Below are 18,943 nucleotides of genomic sequence, written 5' to 3'. Positions count from 1 at the left end.
ACATTTCCCTTCGATTTATCGTCTAGTACTTTTTCTTCACGCTCGCTTTTCTCGAGAAGAATGAGCCAAGAAATATAGCTACAATCTATTAATAATTGAAAGCCTTTCGACACGCGAGCTACCTCCTTCGTCCGCAGAAATTTCGTATGAATTTATTAACCTTTCTTTTTAATTTATATCTCCGCGACGCATCTTTTCACGGCATTGTATGTTAACGATATTTATTCAGTGATCTGTTTAGCATATAGAACGATTTCAGGGTACCAAATGTTAGAGCTTGTTTAATTTCACCTCTGAATACGGTTTCTTGCTCGTTTCCTCTTAAGAAATTACCCATTCTGACACTCATTTTTATCATCGGTCATTGTATAATAAATGAGACGTCAGGGAAAAAATTCAAATTATCTTCATCTCAGTTTCCATGGACGCAGAATTCAGGTTCCAATGAAAATATTATTGTTTTATGAAAATTACCGTCTATTCACTCTCCGGTGTCATTGTTTCCCCACGACAAAAGCTACAGGAATCGTCGAAAAGAAAATTCTGAAAGAAAGTATTCCTTAGAAAAGCTAAGGAGAAGCAAAATCTCGTCTCACGCGACTAGGAAAACGTATTCCATGAAAAGAACCTTTTTTATCCCGTTCCCCCTTCTAATTACACCTGTTTGTACAATCCCTCTGTGGCCCTTTTAATTAATTTTCTTTGACTCTCATTGTTCCGAGTCGTATCTAACTACGATTAATCATTCATTCGGCCGCAACACGCTGCTCGTGGTTTCCGTTTAAATATTAATCAGGTTTGCTGTGCTTCGTGAAGGATTATGAGCCAGAATGTTTGAGCTTGCTGTTGGGAATAGGTCATTCTGTTTCGAAATTGTACGAAACCCTCGGCTAGACGCTCGCTGCCTCGAGCATGCCACTATAATTTTCTATAGAGCGGATATTTTGTAGCGTGAAATGATTAGATTTACACAAAATTTCCATGTTTACCACCATCAGTGATAAAAAGTGATTATTTCAAGGTGAGATTAAAAATTATTTTACCAATGCGGTGGGTGAGTTATCGATAAAAAGGAAAAAAAAAGGGTTAAAGCAATAACCATCGATATGATTAGTCATAATTACCGAGAGAATTCGTTTAGAACACCAATTGCAAATATCACTGGACCAAAAGCTCCAGTACTTCACATCATTACGTGGTTGGAAACGATGAAAATTCATGTTGGATCCGTGCCAAACCTCGATGAATTGCGTATGAAGCTCCGTCGACGTTTGTCCTTTCATGGTTCTCAACGTTCCAACGTCTCCCTCGTTGAATCTTGGGAAAAAGGTTCTTTTCTCGAAGCAAACAACAAAGAATCGCGCATGATGGGCGTCGGGATCGAATGACCAAATTCGGAAAGTCGCTTCGTTGCACTTGTAGCTCGAAATTTCGGACGTGTTTACGCCATCGACAGACCGCGTTGATGCGTGTTCCCGAAGAGAAGCATACATATGCATACACGATGATGAGGGGAATGACGTGTACGTGTCAGACAGGCCCGTGATTTCTCGAGTCGATTCAGTTTCCCTGTGTTTAGCCTGCTTGATGCGCCTAGTTTGATGTTCTCGGATTTCATGGACACGTTTCCACCACCGACGCGTCCTCTCTCGTGTCATTAAGGATGGGCAAACACGTCGTACGATGTTCTGAATAAATTATATTATCAGCGTTTGAGATCGTCGTAGGTGTTATAGCGATATCTAAGTGGCAGGATTAGGTCAGAAGGTTAATATCCAACGGGGATGAAGTTTCCATAACTTTGATAATTAGAAAAATTGCTGTTTCCCCGAAGATCGTAACGAATGATCCTCCGGTTATTTTCATCTAAAGCGTTAACGAGTCAGCCACGTTGTAATATCACGCATACGGGTCGTCGGCGATATTCATGCTGTCCAATTAGATGATGGAGAGCCGACCCGAACGGTACATCATTTTATTCCCAGCATCGCGGATAAACAATCCCGAAGGAGAATTATAAATCTCGCTAATTGCGTTCGTTCGGACGTGCCACGAGCTAAATGATACACCGTGGGCCGGCGATATTTCACGAAACAGCCGCATAATAATCGGTCCAGCCCGGAATTAACGTCGACGACCGACCGCTTCCGGAATTCGGATTCGCGCCTTCGAGGACGCGAAACGAACATCTCCGAATCCGAATTTAATGCAACGATTTTCGAAGAATTTCGAAGAAATTTCCCTGAGATATTATTTTTTCCCCTTGCATGAATTTATCTTTCGCGAGCTATTTATCTCGGCGAGGATAATTCGTAAATATATCCGCGCAGACATTTTCATAAATCCATTTTGCGTCCGGATAGCAGGAAGAGCCGGCCGATATCGCGAGAAAGCAGGAAAATGAAAAATGTTGTAAATCCAGTTGATCGACGATGTTACGTGATCGCGGTTTTTTTTTATATTCTGCTTACGTGTATGCACGTGGAAATAGCATTTTAAAAAGGGAAAATTATTTTCTCTCTTTTGATAAATTATCAACTGTTCCGAACGGTCTAATGATAAGCCATTGTTTTACGAGAATATCATTCGGAGAGTAATTTTCGAAAATGTCAGTCATGTAGGAATTCGAGTTTTTGCCAATGATGCACAGAAAATCGAGTCACGTTACAAAACGTCGAGACGCGAGCAGCCGAGCAACCGTTTGATTAGAACACAATAACGGTTTCCCCGTGATGCAGCTTTTGTGTTACGAACACACGCACAGGAACAATGGTGTATAAACAATGGCAATATTCACGGAAGACCTGACGCCGATTGCGCGCAAGAGAAGTTTCGCGTTTACTTACGTACACGACTAACGATCGACGTAAAACAGTAAATTGAGGGTAAATAGAGCAGCGAAATATTTTTGGACCTAACAAAACGGAAGATCCCGAACCGTGAACGATGACGTAAAACTACTTTCAGAAATGACGATGTTTCTCTCTTTCGTAATTCAACCTTGCTTTTTTAATCTTCATTAAAAACCATAGGTTCGTTTCCGCATATCTCGTGAAATTTATAGCTCTCGTTATTTTATCATATTTCTTTTCCTACCCCAAAAAGATATTACATGGGATTATATTCCAGAGTTCCTACAGAATTACCAGTTACAACATCCCCTGCTTCGAAATTTTCCCTAGCTAGCTCTCGATTCACTGATAAAATTTTAAATACTATTTCGCAACAGCTACACAATTGCAATTGTTAACGGCAGTACAGAATCATTTAATTTTCGAGGCCCTCTTTGTTCGACTAGATTCGAAATGTTCTCACAGTCTAGTCTCGTAGAGACGAGACGAGAGGAGACGAGACGAAAAGGAACAGATGAAAACATTAGATCGAACGTGCTTGGTTTAACTCGACGCGAGAAAAGCAGAGAGGAGAGGGTGAGAAAAGAAGTTTCCTCGTGGAGATAAACGCGTCCCAGCCGAATATCTACTTCCTTTCTGAACATCCCTTATCTGTATCCCTTCATCCTCGTCGTACGTTCTTCGCCTTCTTTCTCCTATTGTCGTGTACCACGATTTCCTATTTTTTTTTGTCTTTCTCTACCATTGGCCAATTTTGGACGAGGTCCCTCGTGATTTCCCATTTGCCCGCTGAAGATTGAAACTCTAGACCGGTTAGAAACATTCGCGGCGATAAACGGATCGACTAACTGGAATCCGAAGAAAATCGTTCGCACCGTTTAGATAAAAAAGATAAGTGTAAGCTGGGCTTGAGAGGTGGTCATCGTTAGGGTTGATTAATGAGAATTCGATGAGCGATTAAGTCGATATTCTTGACAAGTTTGGAAATAGCCGCTTTTAATCGTTTCTGTAATCTCTATTCTTAGTTGAAGAATGATTATTTGATATTGTTAATAATCCGTGTTATCTCGAATAACGTTAGACGTGGGTAATTCTACAGTGCTAGTCAGAGTGTTAACGAGTTCCTGAAACTTTGAACGACCATGGAGGATTTCGCTAATGCATGCGGGGGGTGCGTCTTTGAACTTGTCTTTACGCTACTAATTGCAGTCCATTAAAACGCGAAGAGAGTATAATTTATACGGAAATTTGAAGTACATCGTTCGAGTTCACTGTAATTTACACTGTTCAATAAAATCTTATGAAAATATTGTCACACCGAGTGTTACAAGAATATTTCATTGAATTTCATTCGATTCAAATGTAACATTTCATCGAGTAGTCTCTCTAAATCGAGCAAGTTCTCTAGATTAGGACATCGAACGGGTTGGAAGGAGCTTTCCCTACCTCCCTCGACCCACATTCAACCCTTATCGTTCCTCCTGATTATAGTAGGAACCTCTCTATATACTTCACCTAATTCCACGGTGGACCTTTCGTGGGAAAAAAGAAAGTATCAACGTTCGAGCAACGTTAAATCGCTTTACGGCTGGGAGATCGTAAATTTCCTCGGCGCTGATTCGCCTTTCGGCTCGCGTCCGCTGGCAATAAGCTCGAAAAATGGAGCTCGCGCGTACACGCTTCTTTATCTTTCGCGATCCATTCTTCTTATATCGATCGTCTATGAGAAATGAGATATTTCCGCTTGGAAAATTCATTCGAATTACCATATTTTCTCCGAAACTTTAATTTCATGAATTTTCTATTCTTTGTATATAGTAGTTTTATGAATGTTGATCATTTTCAGCTACCTTCGGAGGTGGAAAATTGACACTTTCGTAAGGTAGCTAGTGTTGGAAAAAATTTTGATTAGATTCTGTCGTAAAGAATGGACGGGGTGCGACGAATGCGAACAATGCGCAATCGAAGGCAGCTGTAAAGGTTAAGGGAGAAGGTACAAGCATTGAATATCGAGCTCCTTTTTCGATTCTGCACTCGCAGAGGAACGTGAACGATATCTTTCGACTGTGAATTATATCACCACTTCTCGATACATTTTTCACTTCGCACACTATCGCTCAGAACTCTTATCAAACTATAAGCTCGTGGAAAGAGATAAAACAAAGTATGTATCTTAAAACACAACGAAATCTAAAACTGTTAATTTTTCAACAATACAATTGTCGTTTTCAATTATTATAACTAAATATCCTATTTCAATATCCGGTGACACGTCGCATTCCCCCGATTGTCGTTTCTGTTTGTTCATTCAACACGTTCCGTTTGATCGGTTATCCAATTAAAAACCGGTCATCATGGTTAATAATTCGTTGCAACAGCGAATGACAGATCAAATAGACGTCAGTCGAACAGCACACTTCGGTATTAATGCGTCCTCGATTCACTACTGATGTTGTAATAGTGAAACAATGAAACGATTTTATGAAAACGTATTGTTCAAGTAGTGTAACAGTTGATATACTCCAACATTGGGTTTTTATATTTTTATTTACGTTAAATTTCATAGTTGGCTCTCGAATAGTCGTTTACAACTTGAAAAGTAAACCCTCGGACGACGGACCATGGAGAGAGCCCCAATTTTAATTCAATTTTGTATTGCATATTATTTTCATTTTCCAAATTTTACAATGCTCCTTTAGAAATGATACATTTAGCCTTAGATTAATATCCTTGTATACGTTTTGTAAGTTAGGGTCCCGATTGACCCAGATTCCGGTGTTCAAGGGTTAAAGCTTAAGCCGTATTATTTCGTACAGCTACGTTTGCGATGATACCTCGCTGCATTGTCTCAAACCGAGAATCGATTCCGTGGTATTATCATTCTTGGAACTTGGATACGTGTTGCCTGACGATATCCGGCGCCAAGGATCCACCGGTATTCGTTGCATCAACATCGTAATTCGTTCACGTTTGTTCGACAACAACGATACATTCGCGGCGATATTTCTAAATCTCACGGACGTTCGCGAAGGTTGCGATAAAATGAAGATCACGGTACGGACGCGAAAAGGAATGCCCTCAATTTGTATCTGTATTCTGATATGGGAAACGTGTCAGACGCGACAAGTATTCTTTCACACGTTGCTCGCTACGATGGTCCTCGGTGATGAAAGTTTTCCATTCATTTTTCTGATAAAATATAAATAAACGATAGAACAAACCAAAGACAGAAATTGTATGCGATTGTTTCATCCTATGATTTATTATTTTCTTTTTTTTTTTTATTAATTGCCATCCATTTCCGCACGGATTGACGTGTTTGCGGAAACGCGGTCAACAATAACCACGTCGATCTCTCTTCGTTATAAAAAATATTGCAACCATTTTTGAAATTCCCCTTTTTACTCGTTTTTAAACGTATAACGAGGATAACGACTGATTGGAAAGATTCGAGGGGAGAAGCCATCGAAAATACGAGCTCGGGGAAGAAAGTTGAAAATGTGTTCCTTCGCGAAGAGGATTTAAAATTTCGAACCTAAAGTCTGCATAGTCTCAGTTTTAAAGCACGTCTATTCACGGAGGCCGGGCGAGAGCTTGTACTATTTGAGAAAATATTCAGACCCTCGAGAGTGTGTCGTATAACAGAACCCTTGAGAAAATTCTCGTGCACTTCAGAAAGCTCTTTTTCATCTCCGACAATATTTCATAGCCAGGAATGTTTCGGTTGAATATATAAAATCCAAGAATTTTCTAAATTTTTAATTTAACACGTTCTTTATCGCCGCTTATTATATTTAATAACACGATAATCAATAGTAAAATTTAATCAATCCACGTAATTTTCGAATATTCTCTAACTCTTAAGACCCAAATGACCTGTCGCCTACATTAGCATTCGCTCTATAATTTCGCTTATTTAGATGTCGAAACGAAAATCTTTGAAGTTTGGAAAAGAGCATGGATTTCTCTACCGTTGCAGATTAACAATTTACAACGTAACCAGTCCGCAAAGTGATTTCCAGGAAAGTGGAATCGGAAAGAGAAAGGAAGGATCGCATGGAAAAGCGAGTCCTTGATTTTGTCACGGTTAGATGCCGGTTGGAAACGCGTTCCAGACGGTTAGTACGTATTGATTCCTTCCTGGCATCCTCACCCTCCGCCGCTGCAAAGGCATCCTTTGCCCCTCACGGATCTTCCTTAAACCCTCTCCCACACCTTTATCAACCGGAGTGCCTTTGATGTTGCCGGCTCGATGCATAACGAGACTTCCGGCAGCTCGTCGGTTAAAAAGATTTCGCGTGAAAAAGACAGCGCGAGATGTTACGATGATATTTTCTCGTTTCTCCAAGCAACCAGCCTTTCCAGATAACGAAGGAAATTGTTATATAAGCGTTGGTCTTCCTTTGCGTTCCCCTTTTTTGTTCTTACCACTTGTCTTTTATCGATGTCTTTTTAACGCTCCTGGATCTCTTTTGACCCAGAAATAATGTTCTTTTAATTACCTGTAAAGATTCAGGCGGAAAATGTGCTCGAATACTTCAAACAAGTAGTATAGCGCGTATATGGTCAGCCGCGCAGGTTACGTCTGACCAAGCGTTGACTATACTACTTGCTGTGAGTGCAAGTGGGTGATCAAATTATTAGAGCCACTCGCATAAATTGATGATTTTACATAAAAATGATTCATTCTTAAATGAAAACCGAGTTAAACAGAGTTTTTGTTACTTTTTTATGGTGTATTAATGCTTGTAAACTTATGATACACGGTTGAAAAAGTGAAAGTTCTTGATTGGCCTGGAAATTCTCTGGACCTCAATCTTATCGAAAATTTGTGGGAACATTTACTATCAATAATGAATGTTAATCAATTGAACATCTGATAAAAGTATGGGCCAAAAATAAAGCAATCAAAATCGAAAGTACACTGAAAAGAATTCAATTTAAAAGATCTTTTAAATGTATTTCTTTATTTTTATAAGTATTTTTTTGAATATTAATAGTAGAAAATTATTGATTAAAAGTTACACAATGTAGAAACCTTAAAATTGTGGCTCTAATAATTTAATCACCCACTGTATAAGATTGAATGTTATGGGGTTTTCAAGTTGACGTTAAATATCACAGTAGGAGAGTTGTATTTAACTGATGACAAGAATATTAAGGATTAATTTTTTTTAAATTATCTGTTTTGCATCAGTACCGTAATTTCTTACTTAGCTTTTAATTATTCCACTAAATTAAATTTCCAACGGCAACGCGATTGTTTCACGGCTATCAGAATTATGTTTCAGACAAAGTTGTAATTGTCGAAACAGTTTGTATCAAAAGCAGAGTGATAGAGTTAGGAATCGTTCGTTTTTAACGACGCGTGGATATATTAAATGGACGAGAAATTATTTTCTCGGGAACTTTGAAAGGATGACTTTCCCTTTTGCTTTATGACAGCTGGAAAATAAATTTATTGCGGGAAATCGTGTTCGACGATGGAATAAAGAGTATCACCGGCGGCGTTCATCCCCTGGCGAATTTGTTATTTCAATTTCAAAAGCGTTCACGCGGAACGCTTTAAAAATGAGCGAGCCTCCGTTTCGTCAAAGACCGGACAACAAGAAATCTCTAATGCAACCACCAACTACCATGATACTCGAATTGCGATCACGTAGTCCTATTTGAATTTCAGATTCGCGTTAGTTATTGCCCGTCGTGTTATGCATCATCGAATTTTTGTTCTGCGAAAAGAGACGGCTTATAGCTGAGAAGTATTTTCGCTATGGTGATAAATCGTGGCTACACTCGCGGAATTTTCACGAATCGCAACATTGAAACGAACGATTCGTGAAATGATAATAATTTTGAAAATCGGCGCGAGATATTAAATTTTGCATAAATTCTTATCTAGATTAAATTTTCTATCCATTCGGCTATAAAAAGAAAAAAAAATGATCTTCCTTTTTCTTTTCATCTCGATCGGACAAATTTTTCATTTCATTCCGTAATAGCGATCCATCTGCACACATTTTGGCAACGTGCTAGCACTTGAAACGAGCCGAATAACGTCTCGGCTGAAATTTGTTCGTGGATCGTGCATTGGAACTTTCACGCTGGTAAATAAATTCCACTCGTTCTCGTACGTTCGCTCTGACGACATCCAAGAGAGGCTCACGCCCTTCGTTTTTAATTAAATGCTCGCTATCCCGCTCCGCAGTCACCTTTCACCATCCTACTTCTTTCAGTTGCCTTTTCTGCTCTCATTTATTCGTTCAGTTCATCGGACTGTTTCTCTTTCATCTGTTGTTAATCCTGCTACCTCTCCTCTTTCACTCTGCCACGCTTTTTCATATCGTTTTCCAACTTGTTTATTATCACCGCTGCCTTTTATTTGATTGCTTTCTTTCCCTCGATCTCGGCTTTGTTTCATCCCGTAGACAGGACTTTCCAAGTGACGGTTTTAATTATTTCAATGGTAATTCATTGGAAGATCATTTTTACGGAGTTTTCCGTATGATTCGTCGCTTTGAAAAATTTTCGCGAGTGATTCGTTATTGGAAAAAACAGAAGTTTGTATTAAAATCGAAGCAACGGAGAGATATCTGCTGACGAATCGAATATCTTCGAAGTATGAGTACATTTTTATATTCTCTCTCGTTGGACGATCGGACGATATATAAAGTCTAATCTTCCGTACAGAAGCTTACCATTTTATATGTTCACTTTTCGTACATTTTATTATTCGATGCACATACGGGATGGAGAGTTCATTTCTACCACGAATTTACATATTTTATCAGATTTCAAAGCTCGAAATTTTACATTTTACAACGTTTCACATTTACATTTCCGCTTCTCTTCTTTATCGTACAATAGAACAATGTTAACCAAGGGAAAAAGAGCCTAATGGATTTTTCCCTAATCCAGCAAATTTTAATTTCATTCTACTAGCAGGGAGTCCATCCCTTTATCAGCCCTTACTCCTTCGCTGCATTTCCCGGATAAAACCTTTGTCCGTTGGGTAGGATTTTCTGCATTTACCTTACAATGGCACCCGTAGACCCATAGAACGGTTCTATAGAAGGTGTTCGAGCGCGGAATCATTCATGGTTATTCGATTGTTCCGGCAACAGAGTCGAAACAGTGAATCTTTGTTATCGAGCAGCCAGCACATTACTCCGTCAGGTTCGTAATCATGGAACAACGCCTCAGGTGATATCGCGTCTTCGTTAATCCGACTAATAGCAGTTTATTAACGGCCATTACCTATCGCATAGTGCTCCTCGAGCTTTCGAAGTGCTTCCTGTTGATGCGAATGACGATACCACGGTCCTGTTACCGAGAAACAAGTAGTAAGCTGATTTTTTTCCCCCGAACTCTTATTTAACTCGTTATTTCCCATCATTCCGAGGTTTGTACAGTAATATTTTAATCAGTATCTTGGTCTAATGATGATTAGCCTCATCAGAAAAGCGAGAAATTGACGGAGAAGCTAGTTTGTTTGATCGCTGCACTCTCTACTTTAATTGGAGTGCCAAGATACTTGTGTCGAGAGACCATTTAGCAACAATAGAACTTTGGACGCAGTGGGCACTTTGTGTAATGATTCCTCTATCGATGAAACCCGTTTCACTTTATTTCCTTAAACTAATTGCAATTTGTCGATTACCCTTCGTTACAAACAAGTTTCCATCGAAAATTGAAATATTTTTTTTAATGTAACGAGTTTACCGAAAATTAAGGATATGAGAGTAATTAATAAGCCGATGTTACGGATAACAATTTTTAGTGGCCGGCAACACGCGAGGTGGCTGGAACGAATTAAACCATGAATTTCCACAAATTTAATTTACTCAGAGTGTTGGTAAATTTTTCATAGTAATTGCGTAATAACGCTGAGATCAATTTGAGCGGAGATAATTGGAAAACAACAAACAAACGTACGATAATATCCATTTAGCGAAACGCATATTTGGTCAACACTTAACTCGACTAATTTAAATAATTGCGACAACCAGCGGCGTGCGCGAATAATTAGTACAGTTTCTACGAAGCAACAGAGTTCCATTAGGGGAAACAATAATTAAATTACACGTTCCCTGTCGTGTTTATTTATAGAAGGTAATTGTTCCCTTCAGACAGTCGTTTATCTTCCAAAGTAACATCCATTCGATTTCTTTTTTCCCTTCAATTTAACGTTACGCGAAACAAGAGGAACGGTTCTACCGTAATTGCTATAGAAATTGTTGAAAGTGAAGTTTACAACGGGCTCGTTTATGCAATCAACTTGACCGAAAATTGGAGAAATTGTCGTACAATGCAGTGAAAATTGTGCGGTACGATTGAAATATTTTAGCCGTGAAATCAACGCAGTTGAGGATATTGCGCGATGCATTATGGAACCGGAATGCGTGTCCCTTAATTTACATGACGTGAACATAATTGCAATTAGTTATCAACGACCTTAGCATTGCATTATCGTGGAAGAGTAAGTCCAGTCGTGTAAGCTGGTATCTGGGTTAACTTCGTTATTCCCTCTAATCTAACGAATTAATACGACCTTTGTGCCGACGGAAGAAGAAGAATACATTAGCTTGGACCTCGAAAGAATATGACCAGCATTAACCCTTTGAGAACCACGTGGAACCCTTTTCATACAAGCTAGGCTTGAAAATTTGTAAAATGGACTTATCGCTTCCTGGTCTACGGTAGAATAAAAAATAACAGTGGTACCGTGATAAAGTAACATTGTTGGGAGTTAATCGATGGAAGAATTGAATATTCCGCTTCAAAGCTTCGTACCAGCATTTGTTTCGACAGCATCGATCCAACGATGGAAAACGTCCACGGATTTTCTATTACCAGGATGATGTATCGTCTTCGTCTAGGTGACAGTGACATCGAACCGAGGTTGTATCTTACAGAAACCTCTTGTTTCTTCCGAGAAATTCTTCTTTGTTCCATTTTCATCATTTTCGTGGTATTCGTCAATTAACGACATCGAAGTCTCCTTTGTTCTGTCGTTTGTTAACTTATAATGCTACTGAAATAGTCATCCGAGAACAAAGGGACGGATGTGACGTAAGCGACGGAGGGTGGTTACCAAAATAAAGCTAATACATTGAAACTGAAACCAATTAGAAGATAATCGTTTACTAATGACCAATTAGGGAATTGCGTTTCTGGAAAGGTTCCACGTGTTTTGTTCGTAGAGAGATAGAAAGCGCGTAATTTTCTCGGATCATACGATCGAGTATCGTGTGAAAATAAATGTATAAACTAAAATTGGATTTTTCGTCTTCCAGGCGTATCGATCAGAGGAGAAATTATCATAAGTTAATAGTTGTTCGAACTTTCGCGGGGAACGATATCACCTGACATTAGCATTTGGAATAAAAAGTTTTTCAAATTACTCTACTTCTCCGGAGAATGAAATAAAAAAAAAAGTTTAAAGTTTCCGGAAACGAAAGAGGGAAGAGCATCACCTGGTTCGACTCGATTAAAAATTTCCCGTTCAATTTCACGAACCAATAATCAACTAAAATACAATAATTAAATGGAATCAAAGTGTATAATGATCTCCATCGATCCTTTTGATCTCATCATTTCCACTTTCTTCCTAGTGCAAGTATGTTTCAAACAGCTGCAAGGAACGTTCCTTTCTTTCAAGAACTTTCTCCTACAAACGATATTTCACTCGTAGTGAAATACTTAATCATTTGGATTTATTAATCTACAAAGTTTTTGGTACTTTTATGTAGGCCAATGATTTAAAAGCTTCGATCTATATGTATCAATGTAACTCTAAATATTTTTCTACTTGGTGTTGCTCGTATCTTTGCTCATTATTTCCTCGAAACTCCGCCAAAAATGTGGAGAATATTTTATTTCACACGTTTCTTGATCGAGTGAGAAAAACTTTACGATAAGAGTAACAAACTGTTCCGTGTTCCACATCTACGTTCCCTCGAATTCCCTGATAAACTTCCGTGTTTCCCACGAAACGCGAGAACTTTCGGAATATTTTCCTCCCTGTAATTTCCTGCTCGGATCTTGCCGCGTGTCGACCCAATGTTTCCAACTTCCGAAGCATTCTTCTTCTCCTTAACGCTTTCGAAGAAAATACAATTGCACTTCCGAGGGAATTCCTGTAGGAAACCTGAAAAACCGCACTACTTTCCTACACTGTTTAACGCTTTCTTCGTTTCGAAATTATCCTGTTCGAATTTCGTAAAGAAATTTTTTCATCAAAAAGAGAAACCTTAGAACGCTCCTCTTCTGTGAACCTGCGAACTTCCACTTCCTCTACAACTCTCGCTATCTTATTCCGGGAGTGCCATTTCCTCTTTGACACCCAACGATCGCGCTACATATTTCACTTCGTAAGATCTCTTTCCTCGAAATTCAAGGTTCCTAGTTTCCGGTACTCGCGATCGTCGTCAGAAATCATTCGACAGACGAGATTCGGCCCATTTCGTCGAAATACCAGAGAAAACGGTGGAAATTTTTCAGCGAAAGCAAAACGGATATCCCGTTAGCGAGATCTCTCGCTACCGATTCTATAGATAAAGCTTGGAAAATAAAAGTCAGAAGCGGAGTAAATGAAAAAGAACAGGCACAAAGTCTGCATCGACGAATGTTTTTGAAAGATTTTGTTGGCTGATCGATTTCCTTTGATCTCCGATGCGTGAATTATCGGGTTTTTAGGATGAAAAAGTTTGAAATGAAAACTGGTACACGCGGTTCGCTCGATAAATCATTTGCCGAACGAATGACGATGTTTGCTGGTTAATTGTTGACGCTGGACGAGCAATCTCCTCGGATTATGCGCTTAATGAGGTGCATGGAACTATGCATTTTCATACATTGTTTTTTAGCAGGAGGAAAATTTCATATAAATAAAATTCGAGGAAGTTGCGTTGATTGTGAGTTTATAACGAAGCAACAAAATTAACGAACGTGGACTCTTTAATGAAGATGAATGTACAGCCTAATGTAATTTCGTTTTAAAGGTTCTTTCGATTGCGAAGTAAATTACATTAGGTAGTTTCTAATTAATGTACTCGGGAACCCTATCGTTGTTCATAGTAAATTCTTAATTAAAATTTTTTTATTTCAAGCAAGTATCTTCTCGTGCGCTAACGAAGAAGCTTGAAAATTCATCGTAAAATTTTCATGGAGACCCACGCACATGCTGAACGTGTAAATTAACCCATTAGCAACGTTATAAACTAGAATGAGCGACTGTAGGAGATTTGAAGTATTTTACTCGTGTCGTGTTTTGCTGGAACAAAATTTTCATGGTACCACGTGGAAACGTTTCCCTAAACAAGGAAAAGCTTTTTCTAACACGAGGATATCTTTTTGTCGACAGGTGACGACTTTCAACGTTCAGCAACTGGGCGTTCGTCCTGCGGGAGATAGAGACCAGAAGTAAGGATGGCCTTTCACTGGGATAAGCTCTCACCGGCGGAATTTCAACAGCTCCAGGACTTGGCAGCTTGTAAGTAAAAAGTGAAGCACCTACTGTTCCACCTTCGAATGGAAGTCGAGCAGAAACAAGTGTCGGAAATAAATAAATCATCGAGCAGATGGTTCGTAACGATGTTACGTGAATCGTTAATCCTTTGAATGCATTTTTGATCGTTTTACTTATAATTTAAAGAATTATTAATGAAATACAGTAGTGGAAGGAGATTAATAACCGACGATAAAATTCAAGTCTTCTAATTACACGGCACCTCATTTATCAACAGAAGAGAGACAATAAGGTTTACCGTTTTTAATTAATGATCACGATACTCGTTGTGATCGATTCGAGGAAACTCTTGCATAATAAGATTTTCTGCCAGATAACGAGGATATAAGAGTCTTCTAAGAACGTCTCTCTTTTACTTTTAATGATTTTAATACATCCCCCCGTGACTAATAGGGTAGAGATGTCGAGGGAAAGCCATGAAACGACGTGCTCATTGTTTATGGAGTTATGTAAATTCGAATGACGTCGTCTGAGGGAAAACGAGATTTATTCTGGTCGCGACGAAACGCGTGACTATGTCTCGGATAAACTACGAAATTTCGAAAACGTCTCTCCCTTACGTAATTCCGCGCACCGATGTATTTTCCCCACCGCTTCATTAATACTCTGTTCCAAGTATTATTCGGTGAAATGTCTTGCTACCTAGCCGTATTCAATACCTCATGAATCTTTCAATGTTTCGAATCGACGCGACGTTTAAGTAGTATGCATTGAATTCTGTCTGACTATGTTCGCTACTTTCTACTGCAGCCTCGTACCTCGCCAGTTTAATTCCATACATTAACAAAAACTTAATTATTTATAATTACCACCTTCTGGAGAAATTTTTATTCGTGGTACTAGTTTGTCTAATTAACACGTTGAACGCCATGGGGATACACACGTCTGAATAATTAAAAGAAAACAATAGAAAAACATTATTTTAATTATTACTATTCTTAATAATTAGAGCTTTAATACGTTCCACAAAAAATGCCCCATTTCACAGTTGCGTTCAACGTGTTAATTAAATTTCTGTGGAAATCTCAGCTCGAGCGTACCAAAAATCTATGATTCGTTTTTACTTTGATCTTCAAAAAAAAAATATGATTCGTATTTCCAATTTTTGTCGAGAACAGTTAATCAACGTTGCACGAGCATGATCCATCATCGTTCTCGTCAATCGTCTTGAAAATAGTCTCCGGCCGAAAATATCCTATCGGTTAAGTGCATTATGACGTCGAGTCTGGTAGATTAGGCCAATGGTCTCCTATTATTAGTCAATTTATCGGCGTTGTTTCCTCTGCAAACAACTGAATCACGAATCGATTGTCTTCTATCCTTCTCTCCTGCCTCTTCTTCTTGCAATTTTCTTCCTTATAAACGAGCCGGCAATAAATCGAGCAAAGTGCACCTTTCCTTTCCTTCTATCTCCTTTTTTCCGCCGGGATACGTTTCGCACCGATAGCTACTCGACGAATTGAGCAATATCACTTTAATTATCGCTTCCAGCGATACCGCGAATTATTGACACTCTAGTAAAGCTTCGACAGAGTGTATTTTATGGGTAAAGACGATTTTTGGTTTCCGAGGATTATCGTTGATGAAATGGAGCCGGTTTTACGAGAAACGGACGCGCAGACGTGACGATTTTCCCGCTTTCCAGATCACGGATTATCGAGTAGATTTTTTTGTAGCAATTTCGATGTTAGATTCGCTCAGGAGAAACGGAGCAGCTGGAGATTCTGATTAGAATGCTGAGAATTTGGATAATCGAGTTTTGTATCTTGGATTTGCGGAGAATCGGGATAACTGTGTATTCTAATTGGAATACTAGGAATTCGTAGATCCGAGAAATTGTAATTTCTAATTGGAATGCTCGAAACTTGTAATTTCGAAGAAATCGAACAATCGTTAGCTTCGATTGCAAGCAGACTTTTCACTATTTCTTTCACAATTTCACTCTACTTTCTACCGAGATCCCGGAAATAATCGTGAGATTTCTCCTGAAATTGTGCTCTCTATGTGGGTAAACAGGAAACTGTCACTGCAGAAAGTCATTTTGAAACTTCATTGTTTCAGATTCCACGCGAAAGCTACAGGATGTTCTCACTGAATTCTGCGGATCAAACACAACGCCCAGTGGTGCGCCGAAATACCATCCGGACGGGGTAAGTTTTCTAGAAAATTTCAAAATCTTCGTCTTATAAAATGAACATTCGAAAATCGATAAGCGTGGAATATACGTGCACATAAACCGAAAGTATTTACCATCTTGGAGAGGTGTGCGTCCCATAAAACTGCAAACTATTTCTGTGGCTATTACAGTGGGAATACGTCTGGATCCACGTGAACAGGTGCGAGTTATTGCGAGTTTATACCACACGATTTATGTGTCTGTGTGCAACTGCGTCCGTATAAGTACGACGGTGCACGTCGTTTCCAGTTTCATCCTGAAATCGACGCGACAGCATGGGAACGAATGTCGCTCGTTCAAAGAGTCCGAAATTCGTTTAACTTCTGGCTCGGGACAAGTTGTTTATCGTAGGTGAAGAGACGTCGAACAGAATATTGATTCCGATCGCTTTCCGAAAAGTTTCCTCGCGAAAAAGTTGTCGACGGACGTATTCTTAGGATTTTTCGAAACTTTATTTTCTACGATTGAAAAATGAAGTTAAAATCGTCTCGCGTGAGATAAATCGGTGAAAGCCGGATATTGGTTCGTTAAAATTGAATTATTCCATCGTTTGGTTCACATCGGGAATCGGGAAGGGAGCGAGAAATTCGAAGTACCGATTAGAAAATCAGGAACGGACGGTGATTCGAGCAAGAATGTTCATCGGAGAACTCGTAATTAGGTTGACGGAGCAAGGAGTTAAGTCGTGATCGCACGATCCGTTTGTGTTGGCTCGTTTGCTCGCATATTTCCGCCATTAACCAGCCAGATATGCAGAAAACGCCCGTTCGGAATATCGACCATAGCGACCGCTACCATTCTGCGCATCGATAATGATTCCCCAGGGAATTACGAGTGGCTCTATCGAAACTCTGTTGGCTGGCAAAGCAGCTTACAGCTCGCGTCGTTCACGCCGTTGAACACGGCAAATCAGCTTTTCCATCGCGACCAACTTCTTCTCGCGTAGTAGAACCACTCGTCTCGTTTGCTGCGAACAAAAAATAAAGTCAAGACAGTTCTAAAGCTGTTTCGTGGCAAAAATATCGTTGCCTTTTCAGAGTCTCGATGTAGTTTCATAATTAACAAACCGTTCTCTTTCAGAGGACGAAAGCTTTTCAAAAACACTCGAATAGATCGACAAATAAAACACACTGTTCCTTTGAAAAAAAAAGAGGAAAAAAAGAATTGCTAACCCAGGAGTGGACAATCAACAGCGTCGAATAGAAATGAAAAGAGTAGTAACAAAACTAGATCGATGAAAGATAATCGACGAGCCGAAATCTCGTTTTCGCTGAAACGAGAGAATCGAGGAACAAAAGTTACCACACTCGACGGCTTTTTGCTCGACGTGCAACGTCAGAACGCAAAGGTTGGGCATCGGGGATCCAATTTTCGTGAACAAAGGGACCGCGAATCTGGCATGTACAAGGTGTGAAGCGCTTGGAAAGGAGTTTCTATCGATTTCTAGTCGCGATCGTATTCGAATTCGATAATTCGAGTAATTTCAGGCATTACATAATTTGTCTAATTAACGAATATCAGATCAGAGGATTAAATTGACGATTTTCAATTTCTGTGGCCAAAGGACGGGCGAATTTCGGCGGGAAAATTGCCACCTAGGAAAACTTGGAAATTCGTCCTGATCGAAAAGCAATTGGAAACGAATCGAGCCGATAATTGCGGTAGAATCGAGTTGTTGGAGGTTAGCCTGGAAATATTCGGCCGCAATGATTCGCCGAAACGCCGGAAAGATTCTGACTAATCGTTCGTGAAACGCTGTTTCTGTTTTGGCCACACGCCAGACCAATCGTGTGAAAAATCGCGCGAAAACGAGACAGGCCTGCGTTCGCAGCTTCTGGAAACAACTGTTTTGCTTATTTCGCGTACTCGCCGAAAGATAGTTGTCCGTATTTTAAGAAGAAATGCTTATCTTGGATGATCTTTCCAAGAAAATCGCTCTTCGAGTCAATCGATCGCTCGAGTCTTCCAGAGTAGCTTTCTTCCTTAAGAAAATTAATTGACCGAATGATCAAGAGGAAAGGTTCGTTTCCGGTTAGACCAGGAAGCAGCCACGGGTCAATTGGTCGAATGTTTACTGTGACTTCCATCGTCCAGTTTGAATTAGTGAGAAAAGGTTAAAGTGATAGGAAACGATGTTGTTTGAAGGTGTCCCGTTTGATTGATTATATCAGTTTGCCCGAGAGTTCGTGTACTTTATCTTCGCTTAGATGTTGTTAGAGTTTCAGCGTGAAACGAGACCAAGTTGAATTTGTTGTTTATTAAATTATTAGTAGTTTAGCACGAGAAGAAGTCGGTTTGTTGTTGATTGGATTACAGTATACCCTTTGCGCAACCTTATTAAAAATGTAATTTAATAAGTACCCTCATTTGGACGAAAGTTTTTATATT

At 39.4% G+C, this 18,943-nt stretch overlaps 1 protein-coding gene across 3 annotated transcripts in view; it reads left to right on the top strand.

Annotated features, from left to right (window-relative positions):
• Positions 1-18,943, top strand: part of LOC114871772 (diacylglycerol kinase 1) — a 56,280-nt gene that overhangs the window by 11,204 nt on the left and 26,133 nt on the right. For all 3 annotated transcript variants that reach the window (XR_003788641.2, XM_046288388.1, XM_029178102.2), the window contains 2 exons: positions 14,215-14,343; positions 16,441-16,529. Coding sequence is in view for 2 of the 3 variants with exons in the window: in XM_046288388.1 (XP_046144344.1) it covers positions 14,280-14,343; positions 16,441-16,529 (153 nt within the window). In the remaining variant the exon portion in view is untranslated. The remainder of the gene's footprint in view (positions 1-14,214; positions 14,344-16,440; positions 16,530-18,943) is intronic.

This window comes from Osmia bicornis, chromosome 13 (assembly GCF_907164935.1).
Source record: "Osmia bicornis bicornis chromosome 13, iOsmBic2.1, whole genome shotgun sequence".
NCBI classification, from domain to species: domain Eukaryota; kingdom Metazoa; phylum Arthropoda; class Insecta; order Hymenoptera; family Megachilidae; genus Osmia; species Osmia bicornis.
The sequence above is the reverse complement of the archived record's forward strand: the minus strand, read 5'-3'. Positions and strand labels throughout refer to the sequence as shown.